The sequence below is a fragment of the Phasianus colchicus genome, chromosome 28, assembly GCF_987193195.1.
Source record: "Phasianus colchicus chromosome 28, bPhaCol1.hap1.1, whole genome shotgun sequence".
NCBI classification, from domain to species: Eukaryota; Metazoa; Chordata; class Aves; order Galliformes; family Phasianidae; genus Phasianus; species Phasianus colchicus.
In genome coordinates, this window is record NC_143463.1 from 4,662,856 (window position 1) to 4,681,009 (window position 18,154).

At 53.4% G+C, this 18,154-nt stretch overlaps 2 protein-coding genes and 1 long non-coding RNA gene across 8 annotated transcripts in view; 1 reads left to right on the plus strand and 2 right to left on the minus strand.

Annotated features, from left to right (window-relative positions):
* Positions 1-11,640, minus strand: part of ARHGEF18 (Rho/Rac guanine nucleotide exchange factor 18) — a 42,383-nt gene extending 30,743 nt beyond the window's left edge. For 3 of the 5 annotated variants that reach the window (XM_090125937.1, XM_090125939.1, XM_031604017.2), the window contains exons 1-10: positions 9,808-10,765; positions 5,861-5,997; positions 5,038-5,501; positions 3,698-3,908; positions 3,387-3,498; positions 2,882-2,939; positions 2,616-2,660; positions 2,327-2,407; positions 1,871-1,976; positions 1,591-1,759 (exon numbers count right to left, since the gene is read on the minus strand). In XM_090125937.1, the coding sequence (XP_089982063.1) occupies positions 1,591-1,759; positions 1,871-1,976; positions 2,327-2,407; positions 2,616-2,660; positions 2,882-2,939; positions 3,387-3,498; positions 3,698-3,908; positions 5,038-5,501; positions 5,861-5,997; positions 9,808-9,883 (1,459 nt within the window). In that variant the 5' untranslated portion in view covers positions 9,884-10,765. The other 2 variants (XM_090125938.1, XM_090125940.1) reach the window with 2 other exon arrangements.
* Positions 187-7,277, plus strand: LOC149914737 (uncharacterized). Its single transcript, XR_016460250.1, has 3 exons — positions 187-273; positions 2,416-2,486; positions 7,041-7,277. It is a non-coding gene; the product is annotated as an uncharacterized LOC149914737 (long non-coding RNA).
* A 642-nt stretch (positions 11,641-12,282) lies between the features above and the next one.
* The window catches only part of INSR (insulin receptor), a 39,447-nt gene continuing 33,575 nt past the window's right edge, over positions 12,283-18,154 (minus strand). Inside the window, exon 21 of one of the 2 annotated variants that reach the window (XM_031604019.2) lies at positions 12,283-17,353. In XM_031604019.2, coding sequence (XP_031459879.1) covers positions 16,999-17,353 — 355 coding nt within the window. In that variant the 3' untranslated portion in view covers positions 12,283-16,998. The remainder of the gene's footprint in view (positions 17,354-18,154) is intronic. The other variant, XM_031604020.2, reaches the window with a different exon arrangement.

Consider the following 18,154-nt stretch of genomic DNA (forward strand, 5'->3'; position numbering starts at 1 on the left):
CTACACAGATCTGGCCACAGAACAGGCCGTTAATTGTTATGAGCATCACAGAACTCCACACAATTGCTCAGTCTTAGTTCAAGCCACCACAAGGCGAGCACACGAAAATGAGCTCTGCTGCCCAGCCACCCTCGTTAGCTTAAGCAGCGTAATCCTCGAGCAACCCAGAAAGCCAAAAGAAATGTCATAGTCCCAAACACAAAGCAGTTCTTCTATCACCATGGAGTTTTTCTGCTGAATGTTAATAACACTCAAGAACATGGATACCTCATGGTAAGTCTAAGAAACAAGGTAAAGGTTAATATAACCGATCTCCAGTCCCCACGCATTTACAGTGCCAAGCCGCACTGCCATTTAGACAGATAGTTCCAACCCCTGAGATTATAGAGCTCCAAAACTGCTGTTGAGAGAAGGATCATTCACCCTGGCAGTGACCCCTGAGTTCCCCAGAGCAGACACATTGCAGCTCCAAGCTTTTGTTGCAGCACAGAGCAAGAACTATCTGCAGCTGCTCAGATTCAGGTATTTCTGGTAAAGCAGCATGCAGCATTGCCAACAGAGCCTCCACTAAGGGGTTCCTCAGGCAGGAAGAGCAAAGCATTCCTCTCAAAATACTTGAGCCCCCTCTAAAATGTCCACAAAACACAAAGCACTTCCTTTTACTCAGCTCCTTCCTTTCTACTTTCCGCTGTGATGCCTCTAAAATGTTCGCTAATGGCCTGTGGTCCTTTTCAGTTTTCCTCTGCCCTGGAGGGAGAGTACGTTTCTCACAACATGTGCCCAAGGGCAGCCAGTGCTTCTGCCCCAGGAAGGTTGTACTGACCTTAAGAGCCTCTGAGAGTTCTTCACTTGAGCGTGAGAATTACTGGAGGATACAGGGTGGAGAAAGAGAGCAATTCTCTCATTTCCAAAAGATTTAATCTACCCACAGGCAACCCCTTAGGAATTAAAATGTTCTTCAGTGCCCTGAGGACAGGGTTTGTCCATCAGCCAATGCCGTGCAGCAAGGCCCCAAGAAAAGCAGTGAGAAGACAGTCTCCCATGCATGCCTGCAAAGGCACAGCTGCCATTCTTATGCACTGCATGCATCTGAAAAGCAGCATCCATGCAGATCCTGGGAGTCCCAACTGAACTGTTGTGTTAGTTGTTAAGGATTTGGGTGCTCCAGGAATCCCTATGCACATACCCAGGGTAGGTGCTGAGCTATTTCATCACTGCATTAGTTAAAAAACAGCCTAAAAAGCAGCTTCACCCAGGCAGCAGGGGCAAAACAGAGCTTTGTGAAAAAACAGCTTGTTAAAGTTGACCTAGAAGCCTCCTTTGGGTAAAGGGATAGGAAATGATCAGGTGGCCAAAGATAACAAGGATAAAATATTGCCCAGCAGGATTTAGTGATCATTTAGACTATCTGGAGAATAACCAAGCCAGGCCAAGCAGCAGGGTGGGTAAATTGAGCCAGGCAGAAAAGTGAAGCAACCCATGAAACCCATGAGGCTGACTGAAGCAGGGGAATAGGTGTCCTAGAAGGGGGGGGATGGGGAGCGGGTGACAGCCAGGCTGGGTCAGAGCAGCAGCGACAGCCATACTCACTCAGGCACTGCAGACCACTTTTATTCCCGAGAGGTTTGGCACACAGCGAGCAGCTGGTGCCACTGGAGAAAACCCCTGGCACAAGCTGGTGCCGATTGACCTCTTTCCAACTCTCTTTTGGCTCCTTTGTTTCTTTCTCCTTCTCTTTTGATTGCTCTTTGTTCTTACCCTGGAAGAAGAGAACACCATAGCTCCGTTACCCCTTGCACTGCCCACAGTTTGTTGGTAAAACCAAGCAGGCAAGACTGGCACAGAGCAGAGCAGTGCATCTCTCCCTCACCTTATCCTTCTGCCAGGACCCAGTGACACGGCTCCGCAGGGAACTCAGGCGTCGCATCACCTTTGTGCCTTTCTCTGCTTTCTCACTCTTTCCACTGTCCTCATTTCTGAAAAAGACCAAAACTATCTTACCTAAGGAGAAGATAACTGGCCAAGCACAGTTCAAGGAGATCACTGATGAAGTTTATCAGAAGGATTGCCTTAGGACCCCATCCCTGGGCTCTCCACCCCCTGGAAGACCTGGTTCAACATCAGTCATTCTTGAAAACAAGGACGTGAGCTTTTGGATTCTGTCCAGCTCTGGTTTTGGTCAGAGCCATGCACAGTGGGGCCCCAGTCCAGGCTGAACCATGGCAGACACCATTAGTAGAGCTGTAGAGCTTTGATGAAGAGGGGCTAGAAATAAGAGTCTGCTCCATGGATACAAAGTGTGTGGATTACTGCCCATCTCACTTACTCGTTAGACAGGAACTCAAACCAGGTGAGATTCTGCTGGGAAGAATCACTGCCTTCTTGCACACAAACTCTCTTTTTTGCCCTGTGCAGGGAGAAGACATCAGACACACAACAAAAGACATAAGAGCAGATCTTTGGAGATGGGCAGAGATACAGAAGAGGTATGTGAAGTGCTACATATTCATGCAAATCCTGCCTGGCTTTATTGGAGGCTCTGCACCTCATCTGAGGATAGATCCCAGGCAGAACATTGACCTCCCTGCCCAAATCTATCTAACAGACACACTCACCCATGATACTGTTTCAGCTCCTGAAGTACCTGCTGTACTATTAGCCTATTAGGGATAGAGCAGAAGAAAAGCAAACAATTAGAAAATTTCCTTGCAAAGAAATTCTGCACCCCACAAAGAATCAAGCACTATTCTACAACTAACTACTGAGCCGTGCCCTAGCATAGGGTGGGATCTTCCTTATGGCTTGTTGATGGATCTCCAGTAGCTCAGATGCACACAAAAATCTCAGTCATCTCAAAACAGCAAGGACTGACAATACCTACACTTGGTCTGGGGACACATGGTCCTTCTCCAGCATCTCCAGAGCAGGGGGTTCAACACCTGGAACAGAAAACACTCTCAGCAGACACCCTGGTTTTCTGTATCACACCTTCCTTCTCCAGTCTGTGTTACACTGAATTCCTGCTTGCAGCTAGATGATAGGGGCTGGCACCACTAAGAGACCATCCAGCTTCCCTGCATGGCTGTTCTTCTACTTACTTCTGGACTATTTTCTACATTTGTTCCTAGGATACTGTCGTTGACTCGTGTGAGTGGGGAATGACCAATACATGGCAATGAGTCACTGGGGACGTATCTGTGTGCTTAGACTGCTCTGAACTGAGATTGGACTTCAAGTCAGTTTGACTTCATCTGGGTGCTTCTGGGGACCACATGGAAGAGAAGGGCAGAGGCTGTCTAGGTTTGCAGAGGCTGCATCTCTGGTTTTATAACTTAATCACAGATAAGCTGAACTCATTTGAAGCTATACACGTAGTCCATACAAACCTTCCATGGCTGAAAGAGAAGTATTGAAACCACAGGGTGCCTGGGGGGAGGTAGCCTTGCAGGCTGAAGGGATGGACAGTGGCCTCAGTCTCTTTCCATCACTGACACGTTCCTAGAGTAGTAAAAAGTCATGGACACCTTTGGTCCTTTGTGCACCAACAGAGCTTCCATCAGGGCACAGCTGGCATGGTGCAAGGCAGGGAATGGGGCTCCCATGGCAAGTGCCAGCAGTCATCCCTGCCTTCCCACAGCCCCCCACCCTGTGTGCCCACCCAGCAGTGCCGGGGCGCTGCACCCCATTGCACACTCACCGTCTCCCCTGAGCCCAGGCTGGCCGTGCCGCTGGGTTGCAGTGGTTCTATCTGCACTTTGATCACCATGCTGCCCGCACTGCTGCTCCAGGCTCCCTGCTTCCCCCTGGGCAGCTGCAGGGACACACGAGGCTGTGCGCAGGACCCACTCCCTTTCTCTGCCTCCTCCTGCTCTGGATCACTGCCTCTCTCTGTGGTATCCAAGCTGAACCTAAATCAGCAGAGTAAGAAGCCAGCTTAGCAAGGCCATCCCATAATGACAGCCACAGCACAACCCCAGCCATGTCTGACAGTCCTAAAAGGCCTACAGATAAGACAAGGAGGGCCACCACAGCAGGCGTATGGGACGGGTAATGCCAGGAAGAGTCAGCTTGGACACTGAGAAAAAAAAATCATTTTGTCTAGCTGCCCTCAGCAGGCCCATGAGCTTCTCAGTCACCTGGAATGTCCCATGCTGGGATGTTCAGCAGCTCCTGAGACTCGACAGCTGTCTCACACAAGAGCTGCTGCCCCACTGTCTGCAGTGCACCGTGGCCATTTAGAAATGGCAGATGTTGTCATTTGTCGATTCACCAGCGTGACATCATGTCGTAAATCCTGCCCCTCTGGTCCCAGCTTTGAGGAAGGGAAAATAAACCCTCTTCTGGGAAACGAGGGGCAGGGCAACCCCCAGCACCCCACGGCTTCCTGGACACCGAATGCTGCTGCAATGCCAGCAGTGTAGGAACAGAATGGTGGATAGGGCTCGGTGGAAAATCTTACTCTCTGCAGCAGTTCTGCCTGCAGCTCACTGCCACTTTGTTCCCGCTGCCAGGCTTCAGCATTTGCTTAGAGGACAGCAGGGCACGTTCCCCTTCCCTGCCCCTCCACTCACACATGCTTCACCACTGACTGAGGAGACCAGTGTGGACAGCCACTCTGTGCCACCACTACTTGTGTGCCTGTTGCTCTATAAACTGTGAATGATCCACGGCACATGGCACAACAATGGGTCTGAGAACCAAAGACAGAGCTCGATAAAGAACTGCCAAGATTTCAGGCTGAGATAATTTTAGGGTACCTTATAAGGAGGAGAGATATAAATAGTCATTGCTGGCTTGCACCTAGCTCCCAGCCAGCAGAAGGATCAATATATTTGTCAACAGGGTGAACGTGCATGCAGGAACCCAAAGCAGAGCACTGCAGGAGTGGAGCACAGCAGTGATACCATGCCTGGAAACCACTCCCAGCTCAGCATCAGGCCACACTTTTACTCTCTTCTGCAGCCATGGAGGGCAGGAGGACAGAGTGGTGAGGCCCTGGCACTGGTATGTACCAAATGTCCCCTCATGGGCTGTTACCTGCGCTTGCAGTCCACAGGTGACAAGGGGCTCTCCCAGCTGTGCCTCCTAGAGGTAGACATGGATCTCACCAGTGTGGGGAAGGACTCTGAGGCCTCCTGAAGGTCCAAAGCTTCATCTTCTTCTGCAGGACATGCAACAGTGCTGGCAGCTTTGTTCAGAAAGTGGCAGTCGGCCTCACCGTAACGCACTGAGCAGGAGATGGGATTGGAAAAAGCAACATCCACAGACATTTTCCCCAGAGCCCCTGATCTCTCCTCCAATAAGCAAATGGCAGATGCGGCCTGGGGGGCTGCTTCTGGTTGTGCTGCCATCTCTGGCGCTGTTTTGTCAGCTGGCAGGCTCAGAAGCCCCAGATCTTTGTAATACTCTGTGCCGTGCAGAGCGGAGTCTGAGAGAAGATCCTCCGTGCTGCTGTGTAAGTCTGCTGCTGGGACGTCCAGCTCTGTGGAAGATGAATCCTCCTGCAAAGGCAGCAAAGGCTCACCCTGAGCACACTGAGTCCATCCGAGGTTCTCGCATACCTCCTGCCAAAACTTCCTATGCTGGGGCTGCTCTTCTGCATGGATCTGTCCCATACCCACTGCTGAGCTTGTTCCAGGGACTTACGAAGGTTGCTTCCACCCTAGCATCTCTCCATGCCTCATTCCCACTAATGCTCAGCAACAGCAGCACTATAACCTTGTATCCGTGGTTAGTTTGGGTCAGTACTGCTTTCTCCCTACTCCATCACAGACCCTGCTGAATATGGCACTGACCCCTCAGTCTGCTAAGCCCAGCTGCTGCCCTGCATGGTGGTAGTGGAAGGAAGGAGGACACTTGCCTTTTCTTCGGCCATGCTGGTGAACAAGGTGTCATCCTCAGCAATCAGGGATGGGAGGAAACGCTTGGGGCTGTGGTACTCCAAAGCAGAGGGACTGCGGTCAGTGAGCTCCTGTAAGCACGGCTTGCAGTCAGATCCTGCAAGACACAGAGGATCACAGTGTGCCATGAGATGGCCAGGGTCGGCCCTGCACAGGGGGGTGGCATCAGACAAAGCACTCTGCTCCCTTGTTCCTTGTGCTCTCAAGGATACCACTGGGCGGTAGGAAGGGAGGACTTCAGGCACCATGAATCATAGAATCATTAAGATTGGAAAAGACCTCTAAGATCAAGCCCAACCATGGGCCCATCCCCACCATCCCTCCAACCTCCATCCCCAAGTGCCACATCCTTGCGGCAGTGGAAAGGCGCGGCTCTCCCGATGCCGGCTCAGTCCTCTCCACGTGGATGTTCCCCACACAGAGCACTGGGTGGGTTGAGCCTGAGTGTGTGCACAGCATCCAACGCTCATTGAGAAACAAAACCACGGTCTGGCCTCAGTGCGCGGCGCAGAACATCGCCCAGCTGACTGCAGCACATTCCTATGCAGCGAGACACAGTGTAAACCTTAGCCACCATCTGAACCATTGCATATGACTCATGGAGGCCTTTTATTCTTCTGAGATGCACACAGCTGAGGGGAGTGGAAAGAGGCCAGGCTGCCGGCTGCAGTGCAGGGCTGAAAGCGTGGGGAAAACAGCGAGAGGTTGTGAGTGACCATATCTATCCAGTAGGAACAGAAATGCATGAAACTGCTAGAAACCCAATGTACTGCAGGAAAGGAATTGTAAAAATGTTACTGTGAGGAAGATCCTAACGAGAAACCGTGCATCCTCCTGCAAGCTTTAATGCTGCACGATGCAGCCTGCAAGTAAGAACTGCATGGTGCCAGAGCCCAAAAGGCAGCGAGCGCCAGGGAGAAGCTGGAGGTTTGGATTGTGCTGCGTGCTGCAGGAACCAGCTGTTCTGTGTGAAGCAGTGTTTGTGTGTTTAAACGTGTGCAGCTCTTTAAAGGGGCTTTGAGTTGTATAGCAGAGAAAACAGCTCATTAAGGCATTGTTTTAATTGAGTGCCTTAGCTGTAAGGCTGGTTAAGGGTCACCCAGTGAGCATTATTATCACCTTCTGATTTCCCCTCTTCAGATGGCAAGGAAAAATCAGCGTGCTGGCCAACCAGTGCATGTTCTGACACAGCCCCGAGGGAAGCTGAGCAGCCAAAGGCATTGGTGGATGGCAAAAGCTGTTGAACCCAGAAATGATTGAGATCGGGGTAAGCTGATCAAGGGGAGCAACCAGAGGGCTGGGGAAGTGTGAGGAGGTGAGGACAAATATTTCTCCTCTAGAAGCACAAGGAGGGAAGCAGGAAGAGGCTGCCTGCCTTCACAGTCCCTTGCAGCCTCAGAGAGAGGAGCAAGGCCAGGAAAAGCAGAGATGGAGCTGTGAGAGCTGACGAGTGCTCAGCCTGACAGAGGCCAGAGCCCTGCAGGTTGAGCTGAAACAAAGGGGTGTTTTCCTGCAGGGTGGGTCGCGGCTGTGCCAAAGCTGGCTCCACACCAGGCTCCATCCTGCAGCTCTGAAGTGGGTCCCTGGATCAGAGTCAGCTCCTTGGAGGCCTGGAAAATATTCCCTGTGCCGTGCAGAGCTCTGGCTTTGGCTGTGATGTGGCCTGCAGTTGATGCCCCCCACAGCTCCACACAGCTCATGCCCCCCCCGGGCACTTCAGACACTGCTGTTCAACACACGATAAATCAGGTTTGCAGCCAGTGGCAGTGAGCGCAGCGGCAGTGACCGTTGGGCACCGGCACGTGGCTGCGGCAGGGGGGACACCATTTTAGGCAATGTGTGAGAGCCACGTTGGATTCTGGGCTCCTTGCATTCAGGTCCTCTGTTGGTGACCCTGGGCTACCACCATCATGAGGGAACAACACTTGGGCATAGGGATCCAGTGGAGGGGCTCATTGGGGAAAACGCATTTTTAAGCATCAGGTTATGGCAGGGTGAACAAGGAAGGAGCATACAGGAGCTGGGAGCATGCCTGTGTCTGAGATGGATGTTGTCACCCCTCTACCAGCAGGAAGGGTGCACCCAAGGCCCTGCCTGGCTATTGGAAGGATGCTGTTCCATCTTGCTACCGCACGGTGCTTGGGGAATGGCCCTGCAGCTCCACGGCACAGCCAGGCACCTGCCTTCACGTTTCCTCCGCTGAAGCTGGAGATGAAATGACAAAATGACACTTCCAAGAGCACACGCTGTTTGGTTTAGGGGAACATTAAGCAGATTAGGTATTGCGGTTGCTTAATTCGCCTCTGGCCAGGAACCATAAAAGGTTATTGCTGCAGGGAGCAGCTTCACCAGAGGAATTCCCAGGGTAGAGCTGGGGACAAAGCGTTGCACACGAGTGGGGCTGTGCTGGGCTGGGCTTTGCAGAACATGGAGATGCTGGGCTTCTGCCTGGGGAGGAAGGAAGTGGCGGCCAGCGTCCCCGGCACGCAGCAGTCTGAGGCAGTCTCGGAGTGTTTGGTGCCAGTGGGACAGTGGGACCCACCAGCTGAGTCCAGAAGGAAGAAGAAAGCAGAACAAAGCTGGGCATTTCCCAGCAAATGAGGATAGAGGCCGTTGCTAAGCTCTGAAGGCATCACAGATAGGAACAAAGCAGCATTTGGTCCCCCTGGCTCTGCCCCGCAGGCCCAGCACAGCCCCACGGGATGACCAGAACTAGAGGGGCATTTAACTGCAAAAAAGTGCTGAGCTCACTGTGCCAAAATCGGATAAAGCACAGCACTTTGCCCGCGCCGGGCCCCAGCTCATCGTGTGCTGGCAGACGTGGGGATTGGCTCATGCGACCCGGGCTGAAGGAGGGGAGAAGATAAGCTGTCCAATGCTGCAGCATGCTGCACAGCAAGAGCCTTATCGCTACCTTTGGGACCTGGTGCTCCGGGCACGCGGGGCCAAGCAAGTGGGGAGGCAGCTAGGGGGGCTCAGCAGGGCTGAGAGGGGTTTGCAGCCTCCGATACTCCCTGGGCCATGGTACTGCCCTGCACTGAGCTCAGGACAGCTGTGCGCTGGGGATGCTTCTCAGAGCAGTCGGTACTTGTGGGCACTGAGGCTGATGTATTTTGCACAGGGGGCCTGGTTGAGCCTTTGCAGTGAGCCCAGCACGGTGTGGAGTGCCCCAGTGCAGGGCTGGGGGCTCTCCTGCTCCAAACCAGGCAGCTCAGACCAGGTTCTTCTGCACATCCACAAAGGGAGAGGAGATTGAGGGGGGAGAAAAGCACTGATGTGTATCTCAAGCTCTAATGCCACACAGATAACCGTACCCAAAAGTGTTGGGCCCAGGGCACAGTTTGCAGTGAGAATGACAGTGTCCAGCTCCTCTGGGACCACGGACATCTCCTGTTCTGGGGCTCTCCCCTCTCCCTTTCCAAGTTGCAGCTCTGCACAGCAATGAGGCCAGCTCACACGACCACTGGATTTCCCATCCCAAGGGCCGCCATGACCTGGCCCAAGCCCTGGACACAGGGCTCTGCTCCCCAGCCCACTCTGAGGCTGAAGGAGCACTTTGCCCAAAATCTCCTGGGACACCAAACTCTGAGCACACAACACGAGGCTCAGCCCTCGGCCGGCAGCACGCAGACAGCTGCCTGCAGGCTCTGGGACCTCCGGCTCGCTGGCAGCAACAAAACGTATTTATTACAAAACCAGAAGACTGATATTTAACCCATTAGCCAGCGCATAAAGGCATTGACGTGCCTTGAGGAGGATACGTAGCGGAAGGATCGGCAGAAACTGACACGTAAGCAGTGGCCCCGCAGAGAGGAGCAGTGGGCACCGGCGCTGGGGGGACCCCGAGCTCCCTGCTGTCCCCTCCGCCCCGCTCGGCTCAGCCCTCGCTCCCCACACACGCTGTTACCTCGCTTAAAGGACCACCGCTTCTTCCAGCGCTTGGAGAACGACGGCCAGGAGTGGTTGAGCAGTGAGTCCGACATTGGGGCACCCCCTGAGCCCCACGAATGGACAGCCCTGAGCCGGAGAGGACGGCACAGAGCACAGCGGAGCTCGGTGCAAGTCTAAGGCAGCGCTGCAAGCTGCAGCCCAGGGGCTGCCAAGGGGGGAGTGGAGCAGCCAAGTGTTTTGTCAGAAGTATCAGCTGATGGGAGCTGCAGCCAGAGAGAAATTCCTGCTCTCCGGCGTTCCCACCTGTGTGACAGCTCTGGGACTTCCTGCAGCAAGGACTGAGGATTGGTGACCCCACGGCACACACAGCCCCGGAGAGCTGGTTGATGGATGCAGGATGGAAGCAGAACATGCTCACCCAAACCTGCCCCGAGCTCCCTGCACCACCCTGTCATCTGGGACCACTCTGAGGTTCAGTGGGAGCCATCTCCAAACTGCCCCCAGACACCAAGTTCCCACCTGGCCATGTCTGAGCCCCATTGCCATCAGCTCCCCCAGGACAGACTGGCTCCAGGCTCTGCTCCCAACCCCTCACTGTGCAGGCAGAGCCCGGTTTCACCCCTGTGCTGCTGCTGGCCTGCAGGACTCTCTCCTGCTGCGCAGATTGCAGCCTTGCAGAGCAGAGCCTCTGGGGCCTGCTCTGTGATGGTGTCACACAGAGGAGGATGGCAAAGAGCATTTCCCCACCCAGCTGCAAACCCCAAAGCATCGCCTCCCATGCAGCTTTAGCAGGGATCCACCCATCACTTGGGGGCACAGCCACAGGGGGCTCAGAGCCCAGTGCTGCCCAAAGGGAACCGGGAGGACACCCTATGGGTTAAACCCCAACTCCCAGCGCTGGGGTGAAGCTGCTTCCGCACAGAGCCTTGAGGAAGCCGAGCGACAACCCTGAGATGGAGCTCACACAACACACCCTGGAGGGCAGCAACTCACCCGGAGGGCCGCGGGCATCTCCAGCAATGTCCTCGCACAGCACAGCCGCACCCCGCAGCCCGGATCCTGCAGGTGCACCGCGAGCAGCAGCCCCTCATTGAGGAAGGAAGATCCACACCGCCGGGCGGCTCGCGGGGGCCTCGGGCTGCACCACTTCACCGCTTCCCCTTTCCGAAGGCGCAAACAAAACCGCCGCGCCCATACCGCTGCTCCTTCGATGGTGGCCCTATGGCAGGGGATGGGGCTGTGGGGGTCCGGCCGCCCCTCCCGGGGTTGTGCACCCCAAACCGCCCACTGCAGGGTCCTGGGAGCTGCTGAGCGGTGCTGGGCACGGTGACTGCGGTTGCTGCAAACGGCTTCCTGTTCCGTTCGGAGAAAAAGTGCTCTGCGTGCAGCGTGAGAGCCCGGCACACACGGGCTGTGCCCACAGCTCCTCACACTGTGGGCTCCCAGGGCTGTGTGCTGGCAGAACCCTGGCCCAGCAGGCCCTGACCTGGCACTGAAGCAATGGGAAGGAACCAAAGCGCTGAGATGATGGCGGCGGCCGTTCGCTCTGTGCCACCGAGCCCCATGCACGCACCTCTCCCCACGGCCCCGCGCACACGCTGGCCTCAGCCAAGCCCTAATCAGAACAAGATCAGCTCACACTCCAATTACTCAGAGACCGCAGCTTTGGCAACGCTTGGGATAGCAATTACCCCGTGCTCCAGGAAACCACAAGAGCAAAGAGGAATTAAGGTTTCATTTCTCTAAGTCCACAAGAGCGCAATGAGTATCACATCAGGGCTGCTCAGACACCAGGCCGATGGGACAGCGCAGTCACCCCACACCGAGTGAGGATCAGAGCTCATCCCCTCCATCCACATTGGTGGACGTGGTTTGGGCTGAGTGAAGCTGTGCACCTGGAGGAGCGATGAGGGACAGAGACAAACATCAGCACCCGCCCGCATCGCCGCCTGCAGAGCTCTGCGACAGCAAGGTCACGCTCTGTTTGCATCCCCAGAGAGCAAGCCTGTGCCTGGAGATGCAATTCCCAAACATTTTCAATGAGCTTCTTTCTCATCGCTCTTCCGAGCACAGAACTCCTGATGCTCAGAGGCCGCACTCGGCCCCATCCGGCACCACGGCTGGATGCACGGCAGCACTAGGTGGCATCAGCTCTGCACAATCTCTGCTGATGGACATCATTGCACATCACAGTGCTGGAATTCACCGCAAACCAACCGGGGTGGGGAGTGACATCGGGGGTGGCCACCACCTCCCAAAAGGAGAGTTCTTTGCGAGGACTCCGTCGCATTGCTCACACTGATGGCAATTTGTAGCATGGGGCGGGGAGCCTCTGAGCCCCGAGCTGAGCCCCGAGCTGAGCCCTGTGGCTCCTTGGGCCTCACACCACTCATTTTGTAGCTGAAAGCATCGCATGCTCTGAGCTCCCAGCTTTCCCTGTGGTAAAGCAGCCTTTGGTGCTGCAGAGACAGCAGAAACCAAATGGAAGTTATTCTTGGATAATTTATTCAGAATTTTAATATAAACCGTCAATTGCTCAACATTCTGTCACACAGCAAGGGGGTTCTCTTAATACTCAACGTTATTTTCTGTACACGTCACTGCTCGGCTCTTACATATGAAAACAATGATAACATAAAGGGGAGGGTTGGAGGGTTTTTTCCGTTTCTCTTTTTTAACCACGGCACATTTGATCCTTTATTTCATCCAAGAGGGGTCTGCAATGCGGTCTGCAATACAATCTGCATGCTGTGAGCTCAGATATGCGGCGAGGAAGGTGGGAGCAGCACAGTGAAGCGCTGCCACAGCACTCAGGGCGGCTGCAGGCAGAGCAGTGTTTGCCTTTGGCTGTGTGCACCCATGCAGCCCTTCAGGCTGTGTTGGACTCTGCTGCCCACAAACAGCAGCGCTTTGCAAACCAAAGCAAAATGCGGCGCTTTCCATCACAGCTCACTTTTTTCAAACAGCCTAAGAGTTGCCAGCGGCTGCTTTGCAGGTGATGGGAGAAGCGTTTGGAAACAACAGGCGTTTGAAGCAACGTGGATTTGGAGGGAGGGCTTTGGGAAGAGGCCGGCTCAGAATGTTGGGTAACACAGAGCTCCATGAACGCCAGCGCTGGGGCTGCAAACCCACCCAGTGCTGCACAGTGGGAGCCTGGGGTCAGCAGGGCTTTGCTGAGCCCCCCACCCCCCCGTGCTGCAGCACTGTGCGTAGGCAAAAAACGTGACCATGCTGTAGGAGTTAATACTAACTTTATTATACAATATTTTAAACGTCATTTCTCGACCCGTCCCCCTATCGCTTGCATTGTGCTGCAGTTATTTTGCTGAACCTGCGAGAGTAAGTGCTTACTTCTGAGAAGGACAAGCATTTAATTTTAAAAAGAAATGCACATTGAACGACAGCAGATCTGGTAAAACCGGCAGCTCCCAAATCGCATTGAAAAGTCCCACTCCTCCGCACGTCCGAGTGGAGCCACCACAGAGCAAGCAGAAGGTGATAAAAAGGCCCAATTAATTCAGTTCATACAAATGCTGAACGAATCCAGCTTTGAATTTCACACAGTTCCGAAGTCACTTCCAACCCATCCGAGAGCCCCTTCCCCCGGAGCGCAGCGGGGTGCTGTGGCACAATGCCATCCTCCTCTCTGACCCCACGTGAGGTGCCAGGCTCACTACTGGGTATCACTGCTGGCAGTGACAGCCCTGGAGGAGCTCAGGGTTTGGATCCGCATCACAGCAATGCTAAGGGAACGCCATGGCCCTCTGCCACCCCTACCATGGGGGCTCAGGGGTAACTGCCACAGCCCCTTCCTGCTCCTGTTTGCTATTCTCCTTCATCACCCTTCAGTCAGTAACACAGTAAGCAACTTTTTCCAAAGAGATACCAACATTAAACGCAACAAAAGTAAAATTAAGCAAAGTGCCCCATTACTATAATACAAATTTAGGAGGAAAGAGATCTACTACCCACAAATTTCGAGTACCCTTAAGCAAGCATCGAGCAGCCTCTTCCCTACGCACACAGCACAGAACACCTCCTTGCAGCTTGGTCTATTTCCTACCACGTTTCCCAACCCAGAGCTGGCAGACAGTTTGCAATATCACACAATGAGCTCTTCTATTTTACAACACAATCAGTATTTACAAGCAGCCACGATGGGCTTTTAACCTCGCAGACAAGCTTTGCAATGCTGCGCTGTACGGCAAGAGAAGTGCCAGGTTTGCAAGAGGCGTTTGGGAGGCGGGCACTGAATGGAACACACAGATGTTTCTGGGACCCCTCCAGCCCTGCACAACACCTGCCGACAGCACAGAGCAAAGCAGTGCCGTGGCTTCCTGCTCTGCTGGCTTTCAAAGCCGCAATGCTGCGGCTGCTCGGGGCACCTCTTGCTGCTCCCATAGGGCTGCGGCTGCTCCGCAATGCATGCAGCTCTGTGTGACACCGGCACTGCAGGCAGCCCGGAGCACCCTGCACCATGCTGAGCTGCCCTGCAGGCAGGGCCTCACGTGGCAGCTGGTTGCAGAGGGTTTTCCCGAACTCAGAGCCAGGCTCTATGACGACGTTCCTTTGCTCTTCCTAATCCCGCAGCTGAGCATCATCTTTTACAGCCACGAATGACAACTGTTGGGCTGTTTGTTTCCGTCAGGGCGGAGCGCTGCGGCTGAGGACATCCTCCCTTGGGTGCCCCCGCGCCGCTCCTGGCCAGGAGCAATGCAGGAAGGGCAGCAGAGGGGCTGCCATGCACAGCACTGGGTCCGACCTCTGCTGCTCTCAGTGTGGAGAGGACGTGAGTGCACAGCACGCCTGCAAGGCCCAAACACAGCCCTGCACTGGGCGACTGGAGCGCTGTGTGCCCGCAGAGCCCACTGGTATCAGCTGAGCTGCAGAGCCAGCGCAGGCCCCGTGCAAACAGTGCTCCATTCCTGCAGTTACAACCACTGCGATTTGAGATGGCAGAACAACAGGGAGGGCTCACCGCCGCCTGCCCCTCTGTTCACAGCGTCCATTTAAATGGGTCTCTTTCAGTGTTTGTTTTTTTCCAATCGCAACAGAACTAAGATGATATCAGAGTTTCAGATCCAAATTTGCTGCTGTGCATTCGGAGCTGGAAGCAGTTTCCTTTGGTCACTACGGCTAAGAACAGCGATCAGCAGTGATGGAGCTGCTCCATCCTCTCCCTTCCGGCCCCAGAATTGGGATCAGCTGATACTGGTTTCCCTGACCCCCAACAGGTCCAGCCCACAACATCGGAACAGGTTTTGAGGTGCGCAGTATTAAAAATATCCTTAAGAAACACTGAGGTAGACTGCACCAGAACAGGACAAAACAACCCCACCGCATCCACCTGCCCCAATTTTACGGATACAAATTTACAGATTCTGCGTGTTTTCTTTAACAAATTGATTCAGCTTTTTTTTTTTTTTTTTTTTTTTACAGTGTTCTATATATTAAAATAAATAAAAAAATTCTAGTAAGAAAAACTTCTCTTCCTTAGAAAAGTGTGAGAATATGTCTTCTTTCCTGCAGTGTAGCACAGAGCTGCTGGACAGTGACTGCGTGGGAAAGCAGAATAATGTAAACGAGGCCTTTGGAAAGCAGAGGCTCTGCCCACACACGGATGCTCGCAGTGCCCCAACCCCACGATGTCCCTGCCGGGGCACAGGGGGCTCTGGGCTCTCTGTTGGTAACCTCTGCATTCTGCTGTTAGCATCTCCCTGCCAGCACGCTCCCTCATCAGAATGAGACACGCTTCGTTTTCTGACACTTGTGCTTATCAGCTCTGTCTTTCATGCAAACAGCAGCAGAACGAAGCTCGGTCCATACAATGAAAGTCGACATTGGCCACCAACGCACGGCCGGGGAAACACGTGGGCAGGGGGAGAGCTGAGTCCCATCCAGGCCCCGCTCCACACAGAGACCCGCTTCCCCATCCACGTCCCCTGTGTGGGCAGAGCTCCTGCAGCCCCGCAGCTCCGGCACAGCGCCCAGGGGAGGCACGAGGGCAGCGAGGTGAAGCAGCAGCAGGAGCAGCACTCGGCGGGGCCCCGCAGCCCAACCAGAGCCGCCACCGCTGCGCAGCGCTGCGCCCGGGGCCGATGCACTGCACTGTATAAATCTTGAAAGTGTTTTACAAAGCCTTGTCAAGTATAAACCTAACATGTACTTCATAGCTCCTAAAAGGGTAACCGGCTAAAATTAGTTCCTTCTGAAATCTTTGGACCACTTTAAGACCAAACAATCCCCCGAACTCTCCCCTCCTCGAAAGGACCATAAACAGTCAATAATTTATATGAAGTTAAAATTTAAACTGAAGACATTTTAAATATGTTACAACAAACAATATATATACTCGATGCTGTAAGGACAGAAAACGGTATCTCAGGTCTGGGGACTCCTACTTCGTTTGGTCTTGAAAGGACCCATAAATCTCAGATTTCTGCTCCTTTGGCTCTCAGCGTATTTTCCTCATTGCTTAATGAGAGAAAACCTACTCCCAAGAGTCCTCAGTATAAAAATAATCTGTGTAGGATTCGGTCACTCCAGGGAAATGGGAAAAAGAGAAGTACACGCTTCCGAGAAGAGGAAAGCTTCCGTGAGAACATACAAAACTTATGTACAAAAACCAGAAGTGTATATTTTGCTATACATATACACCCCACGTATATATACTGCACACACGCACGCACACGCACGCACCCCTGGGCTTTAACCCATTGCAAAAGTACGAAAGCAGCAGCTCTTGGTCAATCTGAGGATCTGGCGCGTCCGACCGCTGTGTTGAACCCTTCGGCTGTAGTGACGAGGATGCCTGAAGCCTGGAATTCTCCTGGAGACGTTTCTGTCCCGCTGAGGTTTGTTCCACACCGTTACACCGCAGCTCAGATAGCGGCGAATTTCACGGCTGTTGTTGGCAAACGCAGATGCTCCTCCTTCAGTTGGACTGACACGGTCGCTTCCTGTTTTGAAACCATGGTTACAGAAAGGAGAGCAGCCATGGAAACCTCTTCCATTTATGTTCACAGATAAGTCCACTGACAACCAGTCAACTTGGCAAAAAAGGAAAAAAAAAAGTATTAATCGTAAGATGATTAAAAATCTGAAGAGTTTGTAGATGTGTGTCATACACTGTGGCAGCAATAACAAAGAGTCCTGAGATCTGTGGAGGGGAGAAAAGCAGACACAACCCTTGGGCCAACAGGAGGCGTTAGGAAGGACTCGACCTGGGCATGGAGAGGATCCGCCCGTTCTTCTTGCCACCGTTCATGTGAGTGTAAGGTATGTGCTCCTCGTAGTTCCCCTTGAGGGCCATGGAGGGCCCATTGTCCCTCCCCAGGGCTTTGTCCCTCTGTGTGTATGAGGAGGGATCGAGGGGGATGCTCTCCATGTTCTCGAAGTCCATCTCATACTCCTCTGTTTCCAGAGGTTTGTTCTCCTCGCTGTAGAAGAAGGAAACCTCTTGGAAGCTGGGGTGCAAATCCTCCTTCAGCATCTCAATGACCTCAATGAAGGTGGGGCGCATCTTGGGGTTGTACTGCCAGCACATCTGCATCAGGTTGTGCCTAGGGGAGGGCAAACAAGAGTCGGGGATTGGAAGAAACAATTCCACGACTGGCAGAAACGCAGAGCAGGATGCCCACATGCTGCTCCCCAACCCCTCACCCCCACTCCAGCCAACGCCTCGGCTCTCTTTCCCATCTCCATTTTCCCATTCATCCTCTCACTGCTTTTTCTCTATTTCTGTCTAGATTAAAAATTCCTTCCAATTCCTTCCATTGTTCTTGACTCAGCTTCCAAACAGCACAGGGCTGCAGTTCATGCACTCCGTGTGTGTGTGCACTCTTAGAGCCATCTCACAATTTTTAATTCATTCAATTTTAACTCAACCTGAAAGTTTCTACAGCCTCACGGAAAAGGGGAAGCTGTGCAGAGGACGGAGGCCCTGCGAACAACAAACCCAAGAGAAAGGCTGCAGAAGAGGTCACGTGTTACCATATCACAAAGAACAAACTTACAGATCTCCTAGGTACAAAAAAAGTTTCAAACCGGAGTTTGCAACCAGCCAGGAGAGACGAGTCCCCAGGACAGCGGCCTTTTTTCATAAGGGTACTCACAAAACATGTTTATTTTTGAGCCTGGGAGCCCTGCTTTGGCCAGCAGTGGGATGGTGTAAGAAGCTGCTGGGAACAGGGAGCTACTATTGGCATTCCCTTTTCCAGCCAGGGCTCCTTCCCCCCACTCTGCACGCTGCTCCAGCGCCTCCTTACAGCCTTCAGTCCCAACACCCTGCTCAGGCTGAACACTTACTAACAGGATTCTTTTTAAACAGTCCAACAGCAGCAGCTTAGGGAGCATCTGGGTAT